Source organism: Carcharhinus amblyrhynchos, chromosome 7 (genome assembly GCF_965287045.1).
Source record: "Carcharhinus amblyrhynchos chromosome 7, sCarAmb.v2.hapA, whole genome shotgun sequence".
In the NCBI taxonomy this organism is placed as follows: Eukaryota; Metazoa; Chordata; class Chondrichthyes; order Carcharhiniformes; family Carcharhinidae; genus Carcharhinus; species Carcharhinus amblyrhynchos.
In genome coordinates this window covers 61,452,145-61,469,300 of record NC_137330.1, presented here as the reverse complement: position 1 = coordinate 61,469,300, position 17,156 = coordinate 61,452,145, and the positions used below count along the sequence as shown (strand labels likewise).

The 17,156-nt window shown below is 36.4% G+C and overlaps 1 protein-coding gene across 4 annotated transcripts in view; it reads right to left on the bottom strand.

The window, feature by feature from the left end:
- med23 (mediator complex subunit 23) overlaps nucleotides 1-17,156 on the bottom strand; it is a 98,023-nt gene that overhangs the window by 45,056 nt on the left and 35,811 nt on the right. For 3 of the 4 annotated variants that reach the window (XM_080192435.1, XM_080192437.1, XM_080192438.1), the window contains 8 exons: nucleotides 15,044-15,187; nucleotides 14,802-14,947; nucleotides 14,006-14,251; nucleotides 13,294-13,436; nucleotides 9,714-9,888; nucleotides 7,972-8,135; nucleotides 6,582-6,706; nucleotides 585-790 (listed from right to left, as the gene is read on the bottom strand). In XM_080192435.1, the coding sequence (XP_080048561.1) occupies nucleotides 585-790; nucleotides 6,582-6,706; nucleotides 7,972-8,135; nucleotides 9,714-9,888; nucleotides 13,294-13,436; nucleotides 14,006-14,251; nucleotides 14,802-14,947; nucleotides 15,044-15,187 (1,349 nt within the window). The remainder of the gene's footprint in view (nucleotides 1-584; nucleotides 791-6,581; nucleotides 6,707-7,971; nucleotides 8,136-9,713; nucleotides 9,889-13,293; nucleotides 13,437-14,005; nucleotides 14,252-14,801; nucleotides 14,948-15,043; nucleotides 15,188-17,156) is intronic. The other variant, XM_080192436.1, reaches the window with a different exon arrangement.

Sequence of the window (17,156 nt, the reverse complement as noted above, 5' to 3'; positions counted from 1 at the left end):
GATCCTAATCCTAACCCTTACTCTACTGGGACTCCAATCTGCTGCAATACCTAGTAGATTTGCTTGTCACAGCACAGATTTCACCACTAATTATTTTAGATATCAATTTGCATTTTTTTTTAAAAGTACAATAAAGTCCTTGTGCACAAAGAATTGTAAGAACCATATTCAAAGAGGAAACGTTGTTACGTGAACACTTAATTGCAGGTTTGTATGTGACCACTTTTCAAAACGGGAGGGACAAGAATTCTTCACAAAAGGAAGCCCAAGAAACAATAGCCAAGATGGCAATTACAATCTTAAATTCTGCACATCAAGATAGCTCAAAGTGTAACACTGGCAAAGATCTTATGAACAAATGTGTTCTTTCAATTAAGAGAACTGTACATGGCATAGAGGAAAAAGGAATAAAGGAAAATGTTTTATCTAATTAAATAAATGAGATGGCAGTTAATCACACCCATGCTGTTATTTGGCAGATCTTAGGGCTGCTTTGCAGAATATAGTTCAAACACACACACTGCCTCTAAATTTTTAATACACCTCCACTAATGTCACAGTAAGAAATCGCTTAAGATGCTCACCTATAGCCAATCTGATTAATGTGATCTGTTTCTAATAACATTTTCCATAGCAGACAGAGGAAGAGAGGTGGTGATCCCTGCATGGAGAAGTGAGTGATAATGTCGTTCTCATTGGTCATGGACTTCCACTTTCTGTATTCTTCTTCAACATTTTTCTTTAAATTAAACCGACTCTCCTGAGGCACATTGTTCTGTTTGAAAAAGGCCTAAGGTAGATAAAATATTTCAATTAATACAAGTGCAAAAAGGAACAAATTAGGTTTTTATCTATTGAAACAAGACCAAATAAAATTGCTTACCTAATTGCTTTAAAACTTTATCAAAGTACTCAATTCAGACCATGATACTTAATTGAATTATGTTAGATTTCAACTCACTCAGGGATTAAAAATCTCCTGTTAATGTTTCTCCTTAATTTTTTTTTACAAAATGGTTTTCGATCTTTCATTTTGTTTACTACTTAGAAAATACCAGACTATTATCTTGAGTAGATTTGGAAATACTTAAAATGACTTGTTCTGTGGTAGTACACATTTTTTGGACAACACTGATACTCTAAGCCATAGCACACTTGTAATAATATGTTGAAGAATTCTAAAGAATCACTGGTTTTAACAACCTATTTTACAACAGGATCACTTAATATGGAGTATAGAAATGAGGTCAGAGCATATTTCTTCATAAAACAATCAAATGTAGCCAGGAAAAAATTGCAGTAACAAACACAAAATAGATTACAAGTATTTACATACTGTCTTTAATGCAATAAAACATCCCACGGTCCTTAACTGTAGTCATAAAAAAAGGCAATATGAGAGCAGATGGTCAAAAGTTTGGTTACAGAGGTAGATCTTAAGGAGTGCCTTAAAGGAGGAAAGCAAAGTAGAAAATTGGAAAGATGTGAAGGTGGAATTCCAGAATCAAAATTGCAAACAACATTCACTGTGACAGCCCAATACTGACAGATTTTTGACTGCTTGACCCATAAGGAATTTTAGGTAAATTACATCAAGATGTTTGTCCAATTTGAATTCATTTACAAAGAGCTAAATCTGCAGAACACACAGACCTTTGGGAATGTTGATTAAATCCAGATGAACGAGCTGGAGAAATACTTTCCCACATAACACTGAAAAATCTCAGCAGGTCTGGCAGCATCTAATTGACAAAAGGTCAGCTGGACTCAAAATGTAAGCTCTTCTCCCTCCTTACAGATACTGCCAGACCTGCTGAGATTTTCCAACATTTTCTTTTTTGGTTTCAGATTACTGTTTCCACAGTAATTTGCTTTTATCCCACATAACACTGCTTGAGGCAATGCAGATTCAGCTAGACATTCTAGCAAACATTCACTCAAAAAATTTTAGAAAATTTTAGGCCCTATTCAGGCCTCTTCCAGAATATTGTGCTTTAAACTCAGATTTCAAACAATTTTGCTTTTGTTCATTAATTATATACAGAATTAACTTCATGCAGTTTGATTGATAATTCAATGGCCAATTCCCATATGTGGTGAGTTGGGGGAGGTTGAGACTTTTCTTTCCAAATTGCAGAAAACATCTGCAGAATCTGGAACGGAAGTCGGAATCAGAACTCCTGCCTTAAATTTAGTATCAGAGAATTGCTTTTCAGTAAAGTGAAATTAGTCTAAAGGCATAGTTTGGAATTTGTTACTTTTTTTGTTAAAATAGATTCCATCCCACTGATATATCTTTTCTCTTTAGTCTACCCTTTCCTCAGCCCTATCCCAGCCAGATTATCTTCCCATACTTTAAACCTGTGTCACCTAAATACATATGAGAGGTTCTTGACTATCTGCATGCAATCTGAGGGAAATCAACAATTAGTAAAACAATTCTTTTGTTGCCTCACAATTTCTCTCATCTCATTAATACTGTGCACGAATGTCTTCTTGAAAATAGGTGAAACATACATGGAGATTTGTACAAGACTGCAGTAGCTAGTTCGCAAAAATTGAAAACTTGTTACGCAAAAGCAAAATACTGTGGATGCTGGATACTTGAAATAAAAATCACAAATGCCGTTTATACTCAGCAGATCAGACGGTTTCTCAGTACACAGAAACAAAGTTAATGCTTAGGTCAATATTCTGATGGAAAGGTCTCTGCCCTAAAAAGTTAACTCCATAAGTCCTCCAACAGGTGCAGCCTGATCTGCTTAATACTCCCAACATTCATTTTATGTCAGATCTCAGTAAGTATGATTCAATATAACAAAGCTAAACTTCTGATCATAGATGTGAAGTCTGCTTATGGGAGAGAAACCCTTAAAATGTTCATCTTAACACAATATCAAACTCAGACCTAAAACCTGCAGATTCTGACCATCAGCACACCATTATCCTTCAATGCCTTATCTCCTCTACCCAACTCCACAAGGCTGCTTTCTTTTGCTTTCAAACTTACTTATCCCATTTTTGTCAAAACATCCCAAACACGGCTTCTCTATGATTCTAGTGGCATCCACTATGGAATTTTCCTGAGGAATCTTCCTGAGCAACCAGCCCTTCCTCATTTTCACGTTACTTCTTGATGCTATCATGCGAAGATGTTTTGGTATTTACTGTAGTTGACAATTAAATCTAGGTGTTCTCTCTCAATTTCATTCACCACTTCTAAATTGTCACAGGCTGCTTATCCAAAATCCAGTCTTGGCTGAGATAAAACTTCTTTTAGGTAAATACTGGTAAGTTCATAGCCATTATCTTGAGTCATTGCTAGAATCTTCATACCTTTCTCTCAATTTCATCACTTTTCCTGAGGCACCCTCAGGTTGAATCAGACAGGTTATAACCTTTGCATCCTACTCAGATACAAAATTAGTTCCTAATTGTATATCTTTGCCATCACAACCAATTTGAATTCAATCTTTGCACTTTTCTTAATCCATGCTTTATACTTGATTTACACTTTTGACACCTCCAGACTTCAGTCCTTTTCTGACTTGCCCCTCATTCTCCATAAACTGCAGTTGGTCTAAAACTTTGCTGTTCATATTACCTTCTTGATCAAGTTCTATTTAATAGTGCTTCTTTCCAGCCTTTATCCATCTTTGTTGATTCCCAGATCCCCAAGCATTACAATTTTAAATTGTAATCTTTAATTGAATCTGCAATCTATCAAACTCTGCTCTGACGTTGACTTCCCTTTCTCTTTTCCACATTGCTGGCCTTCAACTACCTAGGTTTCACTCACTGAAGTGTTCCCATTTAGTCTCACTTAGCCATAGTCAGAATCATTATGGTACAGAAGGAGGCCATTTGGACCACAGTCCATTGCTCTGCAGATCAAACTTGTAGGTCCCATTTTCTTGCTCTGTCCCTATAGTCCTATGGTTATTTCCCTCAAATGATCATTCAATATTCTTTTGAAATTAATAATTGTTTTGAAAACCTGCCATCTATTTCCTCCTCCAACCCCAATTTTTTTGGCTAAGGCTGGGTCACTGTCACCATAAAATGCATCACGCAACAGCATTCGATCTTAATATACATTTTCAACATTGACTAATTGTCTTAGGCAGTTTCAAGCTTGAGCTGTCACATCAGTGACAGCTGCAAATATGAAAGGGCTGTTGTTAAAACAAGTTTATAAACAACAGTCCTTTAAATTAAAAATGCCTAGTCATTCAAGGGTATTTGGCATCGTATTATTGACAACTTTCTTTGATTCCTGCCAGACTTTAGGGGGATATTTAAAAATTCAAAGAAGCACCAGGGAGGGTCCAAAGAGAACAGATATCAAAGACTGAGGGAGAGAAAAACTTCCATAATTTCAGCAAAACAGAGAACAGGGCAAATCTATCTTTCCAAAAGATAGATTTTGCAAAAAACCCCTCTAAGTGGGCCAGCCTAATGTATTGTCACTGGATTGCATTTGCTGGTGATGCAATGATTATTGACTTCCTGCATCCCTTCAAGGGGGAGTAGACTGATTTAATGGACTGGCTGATATTTTTCTGCCCACCCTTTTCATGTGTTCAATTCCTTATTTTTATAACGGTACACAACAAGGTAAGCTGTTTGAGAATGGTCATTGTCACGAAAAAACACTGAGTCTATCAAATAAAGCAGTTCATGAACCAAATTTCTCTAGTGTTAACTCAATCTGCCCTAAAGGAGTACATTAAAATCACTGCAAGTTTTATTGTTACCCTTCTGAGTTCTGCTGCCATACCAGTAGGTACAGGGCAGATGGTGTCACGTTCATTAAAACAAAACACAGGCAACCAGCTGCTTAAAAAACTGATTTCATTGAATCTTAGTAAATACATATTACATACCCAAAATTGTAACAGTTACCTCTCTCAAATTTTCCTTCCTCTGTTTACTGCCACTTACCTCACACCTCAATGAGGCACCTTAATACATTAAAACCTCATGATTATTGAAACCTGTTACTCTTGTTAAAGTTGTACAGATGATTCAGAATAGTTGTGTTTCAGCAGAAAATTGGTGAGGCTACAATTTAAAGGACAAGAAAACTATGCAGCCAGAATATGCCATACAAATCAAGATGAACTTGTCAGATAAGAGATCAGATATTTACTCATGTTTTGACAATACAAAAACAAATAGCTCAACATTGAGGTTGTGCTTAAAAAAAGTATACAGAAAGTTCCAGGACACATCTTTGTTTGAGTCTACCATATTTATACTTCTTCCAATTCTTTGTATAATGTGAACTTCTTTGACAATACTGAACACATCTAATGATCAGACTGCATTGTGCAACTAGTGAGCAGATGATAATAAGAACAAAACAATCCCATATTTGAATTGGTTTTGAAAGGAATGACATGATAGACCTTCGGACTGACCAGTTTGAATTCATATGAAAATTCTCTGTTTTTATATGAATTTGTAGCTTGGCTCAGTAATGTGACAACTTAAAACAGTTTACCTGACTGTTTGTTGAAAGGACTTAATTTTCCTTTTTCGCAGCTGATAAGTTGTGGATTGGGCAAATACATATGTTGTTGGGTTTGAGATTCAAGTTTAAATATTAGTTTTTCTCTAGTGATTTCAATTAGAGGAAAAAATGCACATATGTTAGCCTGGAGTCCAAATGCAGTCCAAGCAAATTGTTTGGATTTCGGGTTGGAGTTGACTGCTGAAGCTTCGGACCCTTCTGGAACCCTTATGTTCCTCCTGTCACTGCATAATTTAATTTAAAATAGGCTACTAATGATTAATTGAGAAAAGTAATTCTTTCTTTATACTAAAAGTTGAATAAAATAAACCTTGGTATTAACGAAAATGAGACAATTGACCTAGTTGATGCTCTTTTTTTGTTTCTGATTTCCCTGTGCGGAGGGCTTTTGTTCAAAACTTACTGATAAAAATGCTAACATTTCAAAGCCTTTGTACTGGAATAGGTGCCAATAATTTACTGATAATTAAGATAGCTTTTTGTAATTTACTATTTTATTCTTGTTTCTGTATTAATTTCACATTTTATAAATGCAAATAATCATTTTTTAATCTAAATCCTATGGTCTGACAATATAGTGTTCTATACCAGTTTGGGGAGATCTGAACCAAACAGTGCCTTGGTCATATTATTTCTGGTACCCATGCCACCAGTAAAATGAAACATTACTCATTTTGCAGTAATACCTTAAATATCTAACACTAGTAGTACAGGCTTGCATTCAGCAGTTGCTTTTGATAGGGAGCAAGAGTAAGGAGAACTGAGAAATTACCAAATTGGAATCTACCCTGAAGGAATGTCACCAGAACTCAGTGAATTATATAGTCAGCGCACAACATAAGGTTGGTGAAATGACAGGTTGCAGAATAAGGCAATACAAAATGGAAAGATACATGAATATTGGCCTAACATGGTTAGAGAGAGAGGAGTGTATTTAGATCAAGGTTTCTGTTGCTGGAGGCTGTCACCTCATGAGCCTTTTATGTACAAGTGCTTTAATGTTTAACACCAGGTTAATTGAGAACTTAAACAAAACTTTTCTTACCTGTAATGGAGCTGGGAAACAGCTGAGTGTGTGTGAAGCCCAGTTGTGAGGGGTGAAAACCATGATAGTCTGTAGAATGTCTTTACACCAGGTACCTTGTATAGATTCTGAGCCTGTGAAAAAGTCTACATATTTTTTTAAAAGACAAGATAAACAATAGAGGATATTGCAAGTATAGCATCATAGGGTGCAGTAGTGCAGTGGCTACGTCACGTCAGAAATTGGAAAAGAAGACCATATTACCCCTTGAACCTGTTTCATCATTGAAAATAATCATAGTTGATCTCCTGCCTCAATTCCACTGCTCATATCTCACGATTTTCTTACAGATCAAGAAACTGTCTCTCGGTCTTAAATATACTCTACAATGCTGCATTAACAAGCTTTAGAGATATGTAATTCCAAAGATTCAGAACCATCTCAGTTTGAATTGATCAACCTCTCATCCTGAGACTGTGCCCCTTGTTCTAGATTTCCCAGCCAGGGGAGGCAACTTTTCAGCGTCTATTCTGTCAAGTCCTTTCAGAATATTGCATGTTTCAATGGGCTCACCTCTCGTTCTTTTAAATTCCAGAGAATATAAACTTATCATAGGCCAACCTTCTCACCACAAGAACTAATCTAGTGAATCTTTGCTGCGCTGTCTCCAAATGTACACCCTTCCTCAAATATGGAAATTGCATAGTGCATTCTAGGTGTGGTCTTACCAAAATTCTATACAAATGTAGTAAAATTTTATTTGTGTATTTCAATCCCCTTGGAATGAGGGCCAACATATCATTTACCTTCCTAATTGCTTGCTGTATCTTTAAACTGATTTGGTGTTCAATGTGCATACAAATCTCTCTGGAAACCAATAATTAGAAGTTAGTTGGTACTGAATTAGCAATCCAGAAGTCATGACTACTATGTTACTGCACTATTATGGGTACAAGTTCAAATTTGAATATTCTGAATTTGAATTCAATACATCTCACTTTGTGCACATACACCAGCAAAAACAAACATAAAAGCTTCTGCCATAAAGCTTAACTAGTTCACTAATTATCCTGAGTGAACATTATCTGGCATCCCTATCCAATCTATACATTAGTCCATGCTCACACCAGATGTCCAACTATTGATTCTCTCTGAAATGGTCCAATGAATTAGTATTTAATAAAACACTATCACTAGAACCAGTGTCAAGAAGACCCACCGTAATCTGAGGGCATCTAGCAACGAGCAAAAAAAAGATCCAATCTTGCCAATATTCAAACACAAATGCAAAAATAATTCCTGAACCAAGGCGATAGGCAAGTTGTTAATTGATATGAATACTGGATTCAAAATAAACACATTCTCAATTCAATGCAGTTGTAGCACAATTGCACTTCAAATTAATACTTACCAGTTACATGTGTTGCTCTAGCTAGAGTTAGAATTAGAGCTCTGTTCAGTTCCTCAGACTCAGCAGAAAGAACTGTTTTGGGGTCACTAAGAAACCGTGTGAATTGGGGCTGGACCTCTGAACTGCCCAATGCTGTAATCAGTCGGAGAGCTGTGCTTTCAACACTAAATGGTCAAAGACAATCAAATTAGTTAAGGTTATGTTCAAGATTTTTCCAAAATTTATTGATAGAATTATTGAAAAATCCAGTAACAAAAATCAAGCCAGGGCAAAGGCCACATCAGCGATCTTAAATCTGTGTTGAGGTTTATGAACTATACTCATTGATCACCACCATCACTGTCTGTCGCACAAAACTAAGCCTGATGACCATTGCATCTAATTACATTGATAATTGTAGCTAACAATATATCATTTCACATGCTTGGCTCCAATTCAATGAGATTTCTGAAGAACTGAGCTAATACAGGGTTAATGGATGATTGACTGCTGCAGTTAAATACCTGCTGCATTAAGTTCATTCTGATGTACCAATCTAGCCATTTGTTTGCTCAACCTTGTCTCTGCAAATGCTTCCAAACCTAAATTAGTCAGCCTGGGTCAATGGAGGGCCCAGTTCATGTCGGGGGTTAAAGCCAAACTTCAGTATTCAGACATCAAATCTGATATTTCTTTGCAGTACTGAAGGAGTGGTGCATTGTCAGAAGTGCTGTTTTTCTAGATGAGGTGTTAAATAGAGTCCCTAGCGATTGTTCAAGTAGATGTAAACAGTTCCTGAAGCTATTTAAACTGTAAGGACACTCTGCAGCATTCTAACCAACATCTAACCATCTATCTAAATGTTTTAATAAAATAGCACATTTGATGTTGTGGAAACTTTCTTGGAATAAATTGGCTGCCATATTAACCACTTAACAACAACAAACACTACTGCCCTGAACATCTTGGTATATCTTTTATTGTTTTGTATTCCTCCCAATATCCCTTGCTTTTTCTTCTGTCTGTTCCATTATTGAGGTTACAGCCTTTGGATGTTTTCATAATTTAAAAAACATTAAACACAGTGCAGATTGTTCTTGTCGAATGATGATCTGAGCAGGAGTAAGTAGTCAATGTGGAACAAAGATTGCCAGCCTAGTCTACTTTAAGATTCAAGGCAACACTATGAATAAATTTTCCCAATTATACTCAAGTATTCCCATTCAATAAGGGACCCAGGAGACAAGCAAGCAAGATTTTATACTGAAAAACTGGCACTTTGTTCAGAATATTTATAAACATCTTAAGAATGTGATAAGTTTGTCTGTAAGGATTAAAGGGGTTTTCACAGTTATGATATAATGGTAAAAGGCCGTTTCCACTGATTGGTGAATCAGTTACAAGGGAACATACACTCAGAACAATCATAGAAGAAAGGCAGACAAAGCTTCAAACAGTTACTTGAATTTAGAATATTTTATCACAAATTTTTACTGAGGTACATGGATGGCAATGGAATAGGTATTTGAAAGACAATTTAAGAAATCTGGGAAAAGTCAATTATGTGGATTTCAGATAGTTCCAGAGGATGAGGTTGCACTGTTAAGGTTTAATATCTGTGCCGTAACTTCTATTGCTCAAAGATAACTCCAGTCCAGTGAAGTCACGTTTCGGAACATTCCAAGATTGTCACCTGTTACCACACTACTGTTCCCATTTAAAGTCAAACGCATTGAAATATGAAGCCAGTTTTATACGCCTACCACAGGTGAAGTTGGTTTTGATTGGTCTGTGGTACAGCTGCCAGCGAATGAAGATGACTTAACAGCTGTACTCTGTAGTGAGGCTGGATATGATGCATGCGATAGCTGAACATCTCCAGCAGTGTGTGTAGGATCCCCCAAGCATGCGACTTGAAAACATTTGGTAAAAGCTGGCCTAAAAAGAAATAAAACATTTAGTCTGTCTTGTGTACAAACATGAAATTTATGTTAGCTTCTTTCAGGACTGTATTTCAAAGGAGCTAAACCTGCCCATAGTATCTAAGGAGCATTCTTCAAAGGAATGCTACTTTGGAAATTTCATCCTTTTCAATTACAAAAAGAACACAGCTAAAAGATGAGATCTATAAATCTACTCCTAAGAGCAGTACTATTTTACAATAGAGAAATGTAGTAAAACATAATTGCCAGCAAATATCAATTTGATTTTGGGAATTTTATCAGTATGAAGCATTTTCAGCGCATCTACAAGTAGTCTTGGAAGGATAATCCCTATTCTACAAATCCAATTTTTTACATCTCTGTAGATCGATCAATCAATCTTGAACTCCCCTATGAGTAAATTCTGCCAAGCTAGATGAGAATTAAACACAATTTCTAGAAGTTCACTGTGTCATAGACAATACTCCAAATTGGGTTAAATCATTCATCATTTTCCTTAGTCAGCAGTAAGCATTTAGACACAAGATCACATGTAGATTTAACATTGCCTTTCATCTGCCTTGAACAAAATAGTTCAACTTGACATCTGATGAGAAACTAATAGCAGTGACATTTCCAGACTCTCAATTGTGATTCTGAAAAAAGATTACCAACTTGAAACATCAACTCCATGTCTCTCGCCACAGATGTAGGCAAGACTTACTGGGAACTCATGGAATGCTGTTCAGCTTTGCTCACCTGAGCAAAAGAATATTTTCTGTTTTTATTTAAGAGTTTCCAGTGCCATGTTCCAATGCATGGCTAGGTAATTACAGGCTTGTCTTGAAAAAGATTGAGACAACTGTATATTGTAATCGGTTTTTTTGCTTCATCTGCATCCAGTCTTTATGCAAGCGACAATGTGGGTGCATTGAGTGAGTGAGATGTTGCGTTTTTTTAAAACCTCCAACACTCTATAGAATATTCTTCTCTGTGTCCCTGTCACATGTCTTCAGGTCATCGACAGGTAATGTCTACTTGCATACCGTGATGTGGAGATGCTGACTTTGGACTGCAGTGGGGGCACAGTAAGAAGCGTCAGGTTAAAGTCCAACAGGTTTATTTGGAATCAACTAATGAAGGAGAAGTGCTCCAAAAGTGCATGATTCCAAATAATCTTTTTGGACTTTAATCTAGTGCTGTGAGACTTCTCACAGGACTTACATACCAGAACTGATAGACAGTTGTTCAGCTTTACTCACCTGAGATCCAAGACAAAAGTGTATCAAGTCCTCATTAGAGTGCTCTATGTTAACAATGCTGTACTAACATGTCACACCAAAGAACCCTGCAGCTGCAAGTGGACAGACACTCTCTTGCCTGTAAAGAGTTTGGTTTGACCATCGTGATGACAAGCGTCATGGCCCAACTCATTCCCAAGCTGATAGATGCCACTATAGTAACGTGAAACTGGAGGTGTTGACAGCTTCACATAACTAGGCTACACAATCACCAAATTGTCACCGAATGCTAACATAAACACATGCATAACAAAAGCTGCAGTTGCTATGAACAGGCTGGTAGTGTGAAACAACAGCAACCCAGCTCAGAATACCAAACAGAGTCGACCAAGTCTCTGTCTTCAGCACACTCGTCTGTGGCAGTGAAAGCTGAACAGTGAATGCTAGGCTGAGTAGTTTCCACATTCGCTGGCTCAGATACATCCTCAACCTTAGCTAGACAAGGTCACCAACTCAGAGGTCCTGAAATTAGCTAGTTCATCAGAATACACTCATTGCTCAGTCAACTACATCTGTGCTGGTTTGGTCACATTCAGAGGGATGATGACCATTTACCCAAAGGCCTTGACTACTGTGAATTGGCCACTGGGTCACAACCTCATGCATGACTACTGCAAGGATACTTGCAGGGGATATATGAAGATAACGGTAATGACAAAGACAACTGTGAGACAGTCGTTGACAGTTGTGACTTCTAGAGGCTGACTATTTGGAAAGGCAATAGAAGAGGTGAGCAGAAATGAAAGGCCAGCTGACTGAGAAGGGCCCAGTGAAAAGAGAGGGTATTGAATCATGCATCTTCTCAGACCACTATCTTCCTTTGCAGCAAACGCAGTAAAAACTGCCATGCCAGAGTCAGACTCCAGAACCACAGCAGGCTCAATGCAGTTGAACAACAAGGCACAAATTGTATTTTGATATAGTAAACTATCTGATGAGAAGGAAGGTTGCCAGAAGGCACAGTGAGAGACAGAAAGGAGAACCAAATTTATTTCCATTGATTTGACATAGGAAACCACAGCAAAGTTAGCGTGTGCCGCCAATTCCCAGAATTTACTATTCACAAGGTCCAATTTAAATAAGCAAAGTTAATCAGTAATGTTCAGAAATTTAACAAGTATCCTAAAAGTCTGGAGTATTCTTTCAGTTCTACTGTATCAAATTACAATTTTTAATTTTTCAACTCAATAACAAAATCTTTAGAAATATATCCATCATAAATTAAACCTCACACAATGTTAAGCGGCATGGTGGAGAGTGCAGATGTTAGCATAAAATTACAAAGGGATATGGTTAGACGAGGTGAAAGATTGAAATCCAACTCCAACAGTTTCAACCAAAGTGTGAGGTTATTCATTTTGGACTGAAAAAGGATGGATCAGAGTACATTTTAGATGGGGTATGATAGATTGTATGGTTAAATACAGTAATATCCAAAGTGACTTAGGGATTCAGGTGCCATGAACAGAAAATAATCAAGACGACTGATGGAACAAAAGAACGGATCGTAAGAATGCAGAGGTTATGCTAAAGCTATATAAAACTCTGGTTAGACCCCACTTAAGAGTACTAAGAGCAGATCTGGGCATCCCGGAGAGAGTGCAGCACAGGTTCACAAGAATGATATCCAGACTTCAGAGGTTTAATAATGAGGAGGGATTATACAAATTAGACCCATTTTCTCTAGAATTTAAAAGGTTATGGGTGATCTGATCAAAGTCTTCAAGATACAAACAGGAAAAGACAGGGTAGATAAACCTCCACTGGTTAGAGATTTTAGAACTGTGGAACAGAATCTAAAAAATAGAGATGTTTGGAAGTACTTTTACACACAAAGGGTGGTAGAAGTTTGGAACACTCTTCCCCAAATGGCAGTTGATGCTAGATCAGTTGTTATCTTTAAATTTGAGATAGATTTTTTTGTAGTTAAGCAAAGATATTAAGGGATACAGGCCAAAGATATACTGAGTTGGGCTACAGATCAGCCATGATCTCATTGAATGACAGAACGGGCTCGATGGGTTGAATGGCCAACTCCTGTTCCTACATTCCTGTAAAGGGAAATGAAATAACATTGTGTGCTGATTTTTCACAGATCAATCCCAGCGTTGTACACTTACTGATAAAACCTTTAATTCCAAGGGATTCAATCTCCATATAAACTAAGAGGCGACTGTAAGTTTCTACCAGAGCAGGGGCCAATGCTAGGCTTGATTTTGCATGGGCTAGTTTGATCACCCTTGTAGCTATACTGTGAATGAGGCTGAAACACAGAATATTTAAATCAATAAGCATTCAAGCAATACAATATAAATACAATGTTAATATGCTTCAATTATTGGCTATAGTCATATTGTTGCAATTTCAGAAAGTTTCAGTTTGTAAACTAAAAGCTAATTCTACTTATGTGATTGTGACATTATTGCCAAAATGTACAAATAGTCTTACGAAAATCTAAAAGCTAAACCAATGGCTTTTGAGCCAAAGGAACATATTTATTTATAGCATTCAGGGAACTGTGACTTCTGCACAGACTAAATTAATTCTTAACGGGACAAATATGGTGCCCTACATAGTCCCTGAGCAGAACATTACTACAATGTATGCCAAGTAGTTATTTGTGTCTATCACTAATATTTATTTGTACCAAGCATAATGCTATAAATCAGTAATCAAAAGATGCAAGTCTATTTTGAAAACTGTTCCTTCCTTTCATTTGAAGGTATTTTGTTATCTACTTGGCGAATGAGTAATGATAATGTTAATAACATACAGATTCACAAAAACATTATTCTACCACAATAATTCAGCATGATTAAATACCAGCGCTACCTCATTTTGGCATGAACTGTTAGTGAATCTAACAAGTTCATTGGCAGAGGGGTAATAGATCCTGAAGCCGTGCAGTTTGTTCCAGGAAGAGATATCCTCAAGCTTCCGTTCCCATAAATTGTTTCAACCAATACTCCCATAGGTAATGTAAAACATTCAGAATTAGTAGAATATGCATTACACAGCAAGGCAATCTTGTAATCGTTCATCTGTAGACTTTTATTTCTCAAACTTTGCTGTAAAAATCTGTATTGAAAATGATTAGAGAGCAAAGTTAATAATTCTGCTTCATTTATGATTAATAAAGTCAATGTTAGCCTTTTACTTATATTGTGAGCTGTTTTTCAGAAGAAATTAGTCTTTTTGTCTTTCAGGAAATTACTTCCGCTAAATGTATTTACTTTCACTACTCAAGTCTTACATTATGCACTTACGAGATATTTCTCTCCAGGAATGGTGATGAGAAAAGGGGTTTACTTTTTCAGAGCATATTAATATTTTAACTTTATTCACCTTTGCCTTTCAAATCAAAAGGATCTTTTAGGTTATGAAGGCTTAAGCATGGATGAATTGTTTTACAATACATGCAGCAATGTAAGTGCAAAAAACCCACTAATTTTAATTCTATTTTCTACTGATCATCACAAGCAGCAAAGCCAGAGAACCTCACCTGCCTGCAAAGTTAATTGCAGAAAGGCACATTTCCTACTGCACTAGTTTGAAAATCAGGGACATTACCCTCGAGCTATTCACAAACATGTTGACTCTTAAACTTTACATTTATTTAACAGCTTACTCATGATGGAGTTTGAGAGAGTGAGGGATGGGTATCTGCAGTTTGGAGTTATCATTTTGTGCCTTCCTGTTGAGATGGATCCAAATACAAGTCATAGCAAAAGCATGAGTAGACTGTGGTTTGCTAATGTCAGGTACAGGAATGCACTAAAAACAAAGAAAAATAAGCATATTAAAATCTGGAACACACTTCCTTGAGCTCCAAAATAATTGCAGCATAATGATTTGATGTATAAATCCTACTTCTTTCTCTGGGTACAGTAGATCGAACAGCTTCATCACAGGGAGGAAATCAGCTAGTGCATTCTTTTGGATACTGCCAGAGATGAACTGCAATAAAACCCACATCAGATGGTCTCGCCCTTTTATTAGGCCTCGGCCTGCCAGCTACAAGACAAAGATAACAAAGTTACAAAAGATACGCTTAGCATTGCAAACAACAAATAATTGTGTGGTGGAAAGGAGGATTTCAACAGCAATACTTTTAAAAAAAAAGGAATAATGAGAGACACCACAGATTTTGTTATACTGAGTGCCTAAAATGAGGATGGACAGGGCGAGGAAGTGAGCCAATTTTAGGTAGTTTTATGGAAAAGAGGGTTTATTGGTTGCCATTAAGTGGCAGAACAAGAGCAATGATCATGCTGGAGGTAGCTGAACAACACAAATTACAGGTCACCCATCACAAACGTGGCAGTGAATCTTTGCGGTATTTCTTCCATGTTTAAACATCCTTCCAACAATGGGATGCCCCAAAAATTCACTCAATAATTGAACTAACAAAATGCCACTTTTCAAAAAAAAATTCAGCACCCTGAGTAAGAAACCGAGGAGCAATTTGCTTCTTTCCTTCCTTTCTCAACCTAACTACAATTCGTAAATATCTAGTTGTAGCCCGGATCTCTGATCTCCCCAATGTTAATTAATTTACCTTTTAGGGCAAGGGAACATATTCCTGCAATTATCATTTTCATAATGTGTGTTTTTAAGTGATGTCCAATGTTGTCAAAAATTCCTTGCTCCTCATTATGTTGTGATTTCTTCAAAAGAAAAGTCAGATTACTCAAGCATATCTTGTTTTCTCACAAACCTAAGATCAACATCACCAATCAACCCATATTTTTCAATTTGTCATGTAGCTTATATCTCCATGGTTTTTTTCAACTGATATTAATTTTGCTAAATCCCAATCTTTTGCCACAATCAATTTTCAAAGATTTTCAATAAAATTATAATGAGTATAACTGCTTTCCAATCTCACTCAGTATTTTTATAAACAATAAGTGAAGACAGTAACTTTTGCAATTTAGGCAACTAATATTTTAAATAATACATCCATTTTAATATTTATCTTAAATTGTGGTCCTTCTACATACCACTTTGATACTCCTATTTTCATATTCCTTTATAAAGCTGGGGCAAATTACTTAAGAATCTTTGCCAATCCATCACTCTCAAATATGAAGTGGTTTAAGTGTCTAAATAGCCACCTTGCTGTTTGATTTTTTTTCCACTTATGTGCTCATAAAACAACTACACTGCTTTCATACTCTTCTATCTTTCAATATTTCCCATAGTTTCCTTTCAATAACTTTCATTCTTCTCATTTGTTTCTTCTGCATGACCTCACAATATCTATTATCTCTACATTAAATAAACATTAGCAATGTTTAAGCTTCATTTTTGTTGCATATGTCATTTGAAATCTCATGGCCTTAATGTTGGAGTTAGAATATTTTAATCTTGTAAATGAAACATCCTATAATTTGGATACTGAATTGGTTGGTCTCCAGTCTAACAGTTTTATATTAGACTTCTGGTCCCTATTTTCCTACCACACACCAATAAAAAAGTCACTTAAATGCCATACTTTTATACTCAGAATTAGAGTAAACATTATCTTCCTGCTTGTTGGACGTGCAACATACTGGTGTGATTTTAAATCATTCAATATTAGTTTTCTTGCACAAGGTTAAAATCGGGCGCACCAATTAAAGGAGGGTGGATTTGAAGAAACTCTCCATTTTGACTACAAATGCTGGTCTTAATCTGGCCTAGAATTTGGCCCACAATTACAATAGTTTTGCTGTATTTTCAAACCCGACCCTTAAGTTCTTTCTATTTTTCAGTGATTCATACTATACATTCAATACAATAACGGATTCCTTGGGTACCTGGCACTGTACATGTTATAGAACCCCTGGAATTTCCTGCACCATCTCTTCCAGGGGCCTCTTTCTTTTTATAAACCAACTTTCATTAAAATACTTACTCTATTATTAGCTCTTGTATACCTATTATTGTAGTTCCAGATACCATATTTAAATACTACTTTCAGTTAATAGCTTCCATGCAT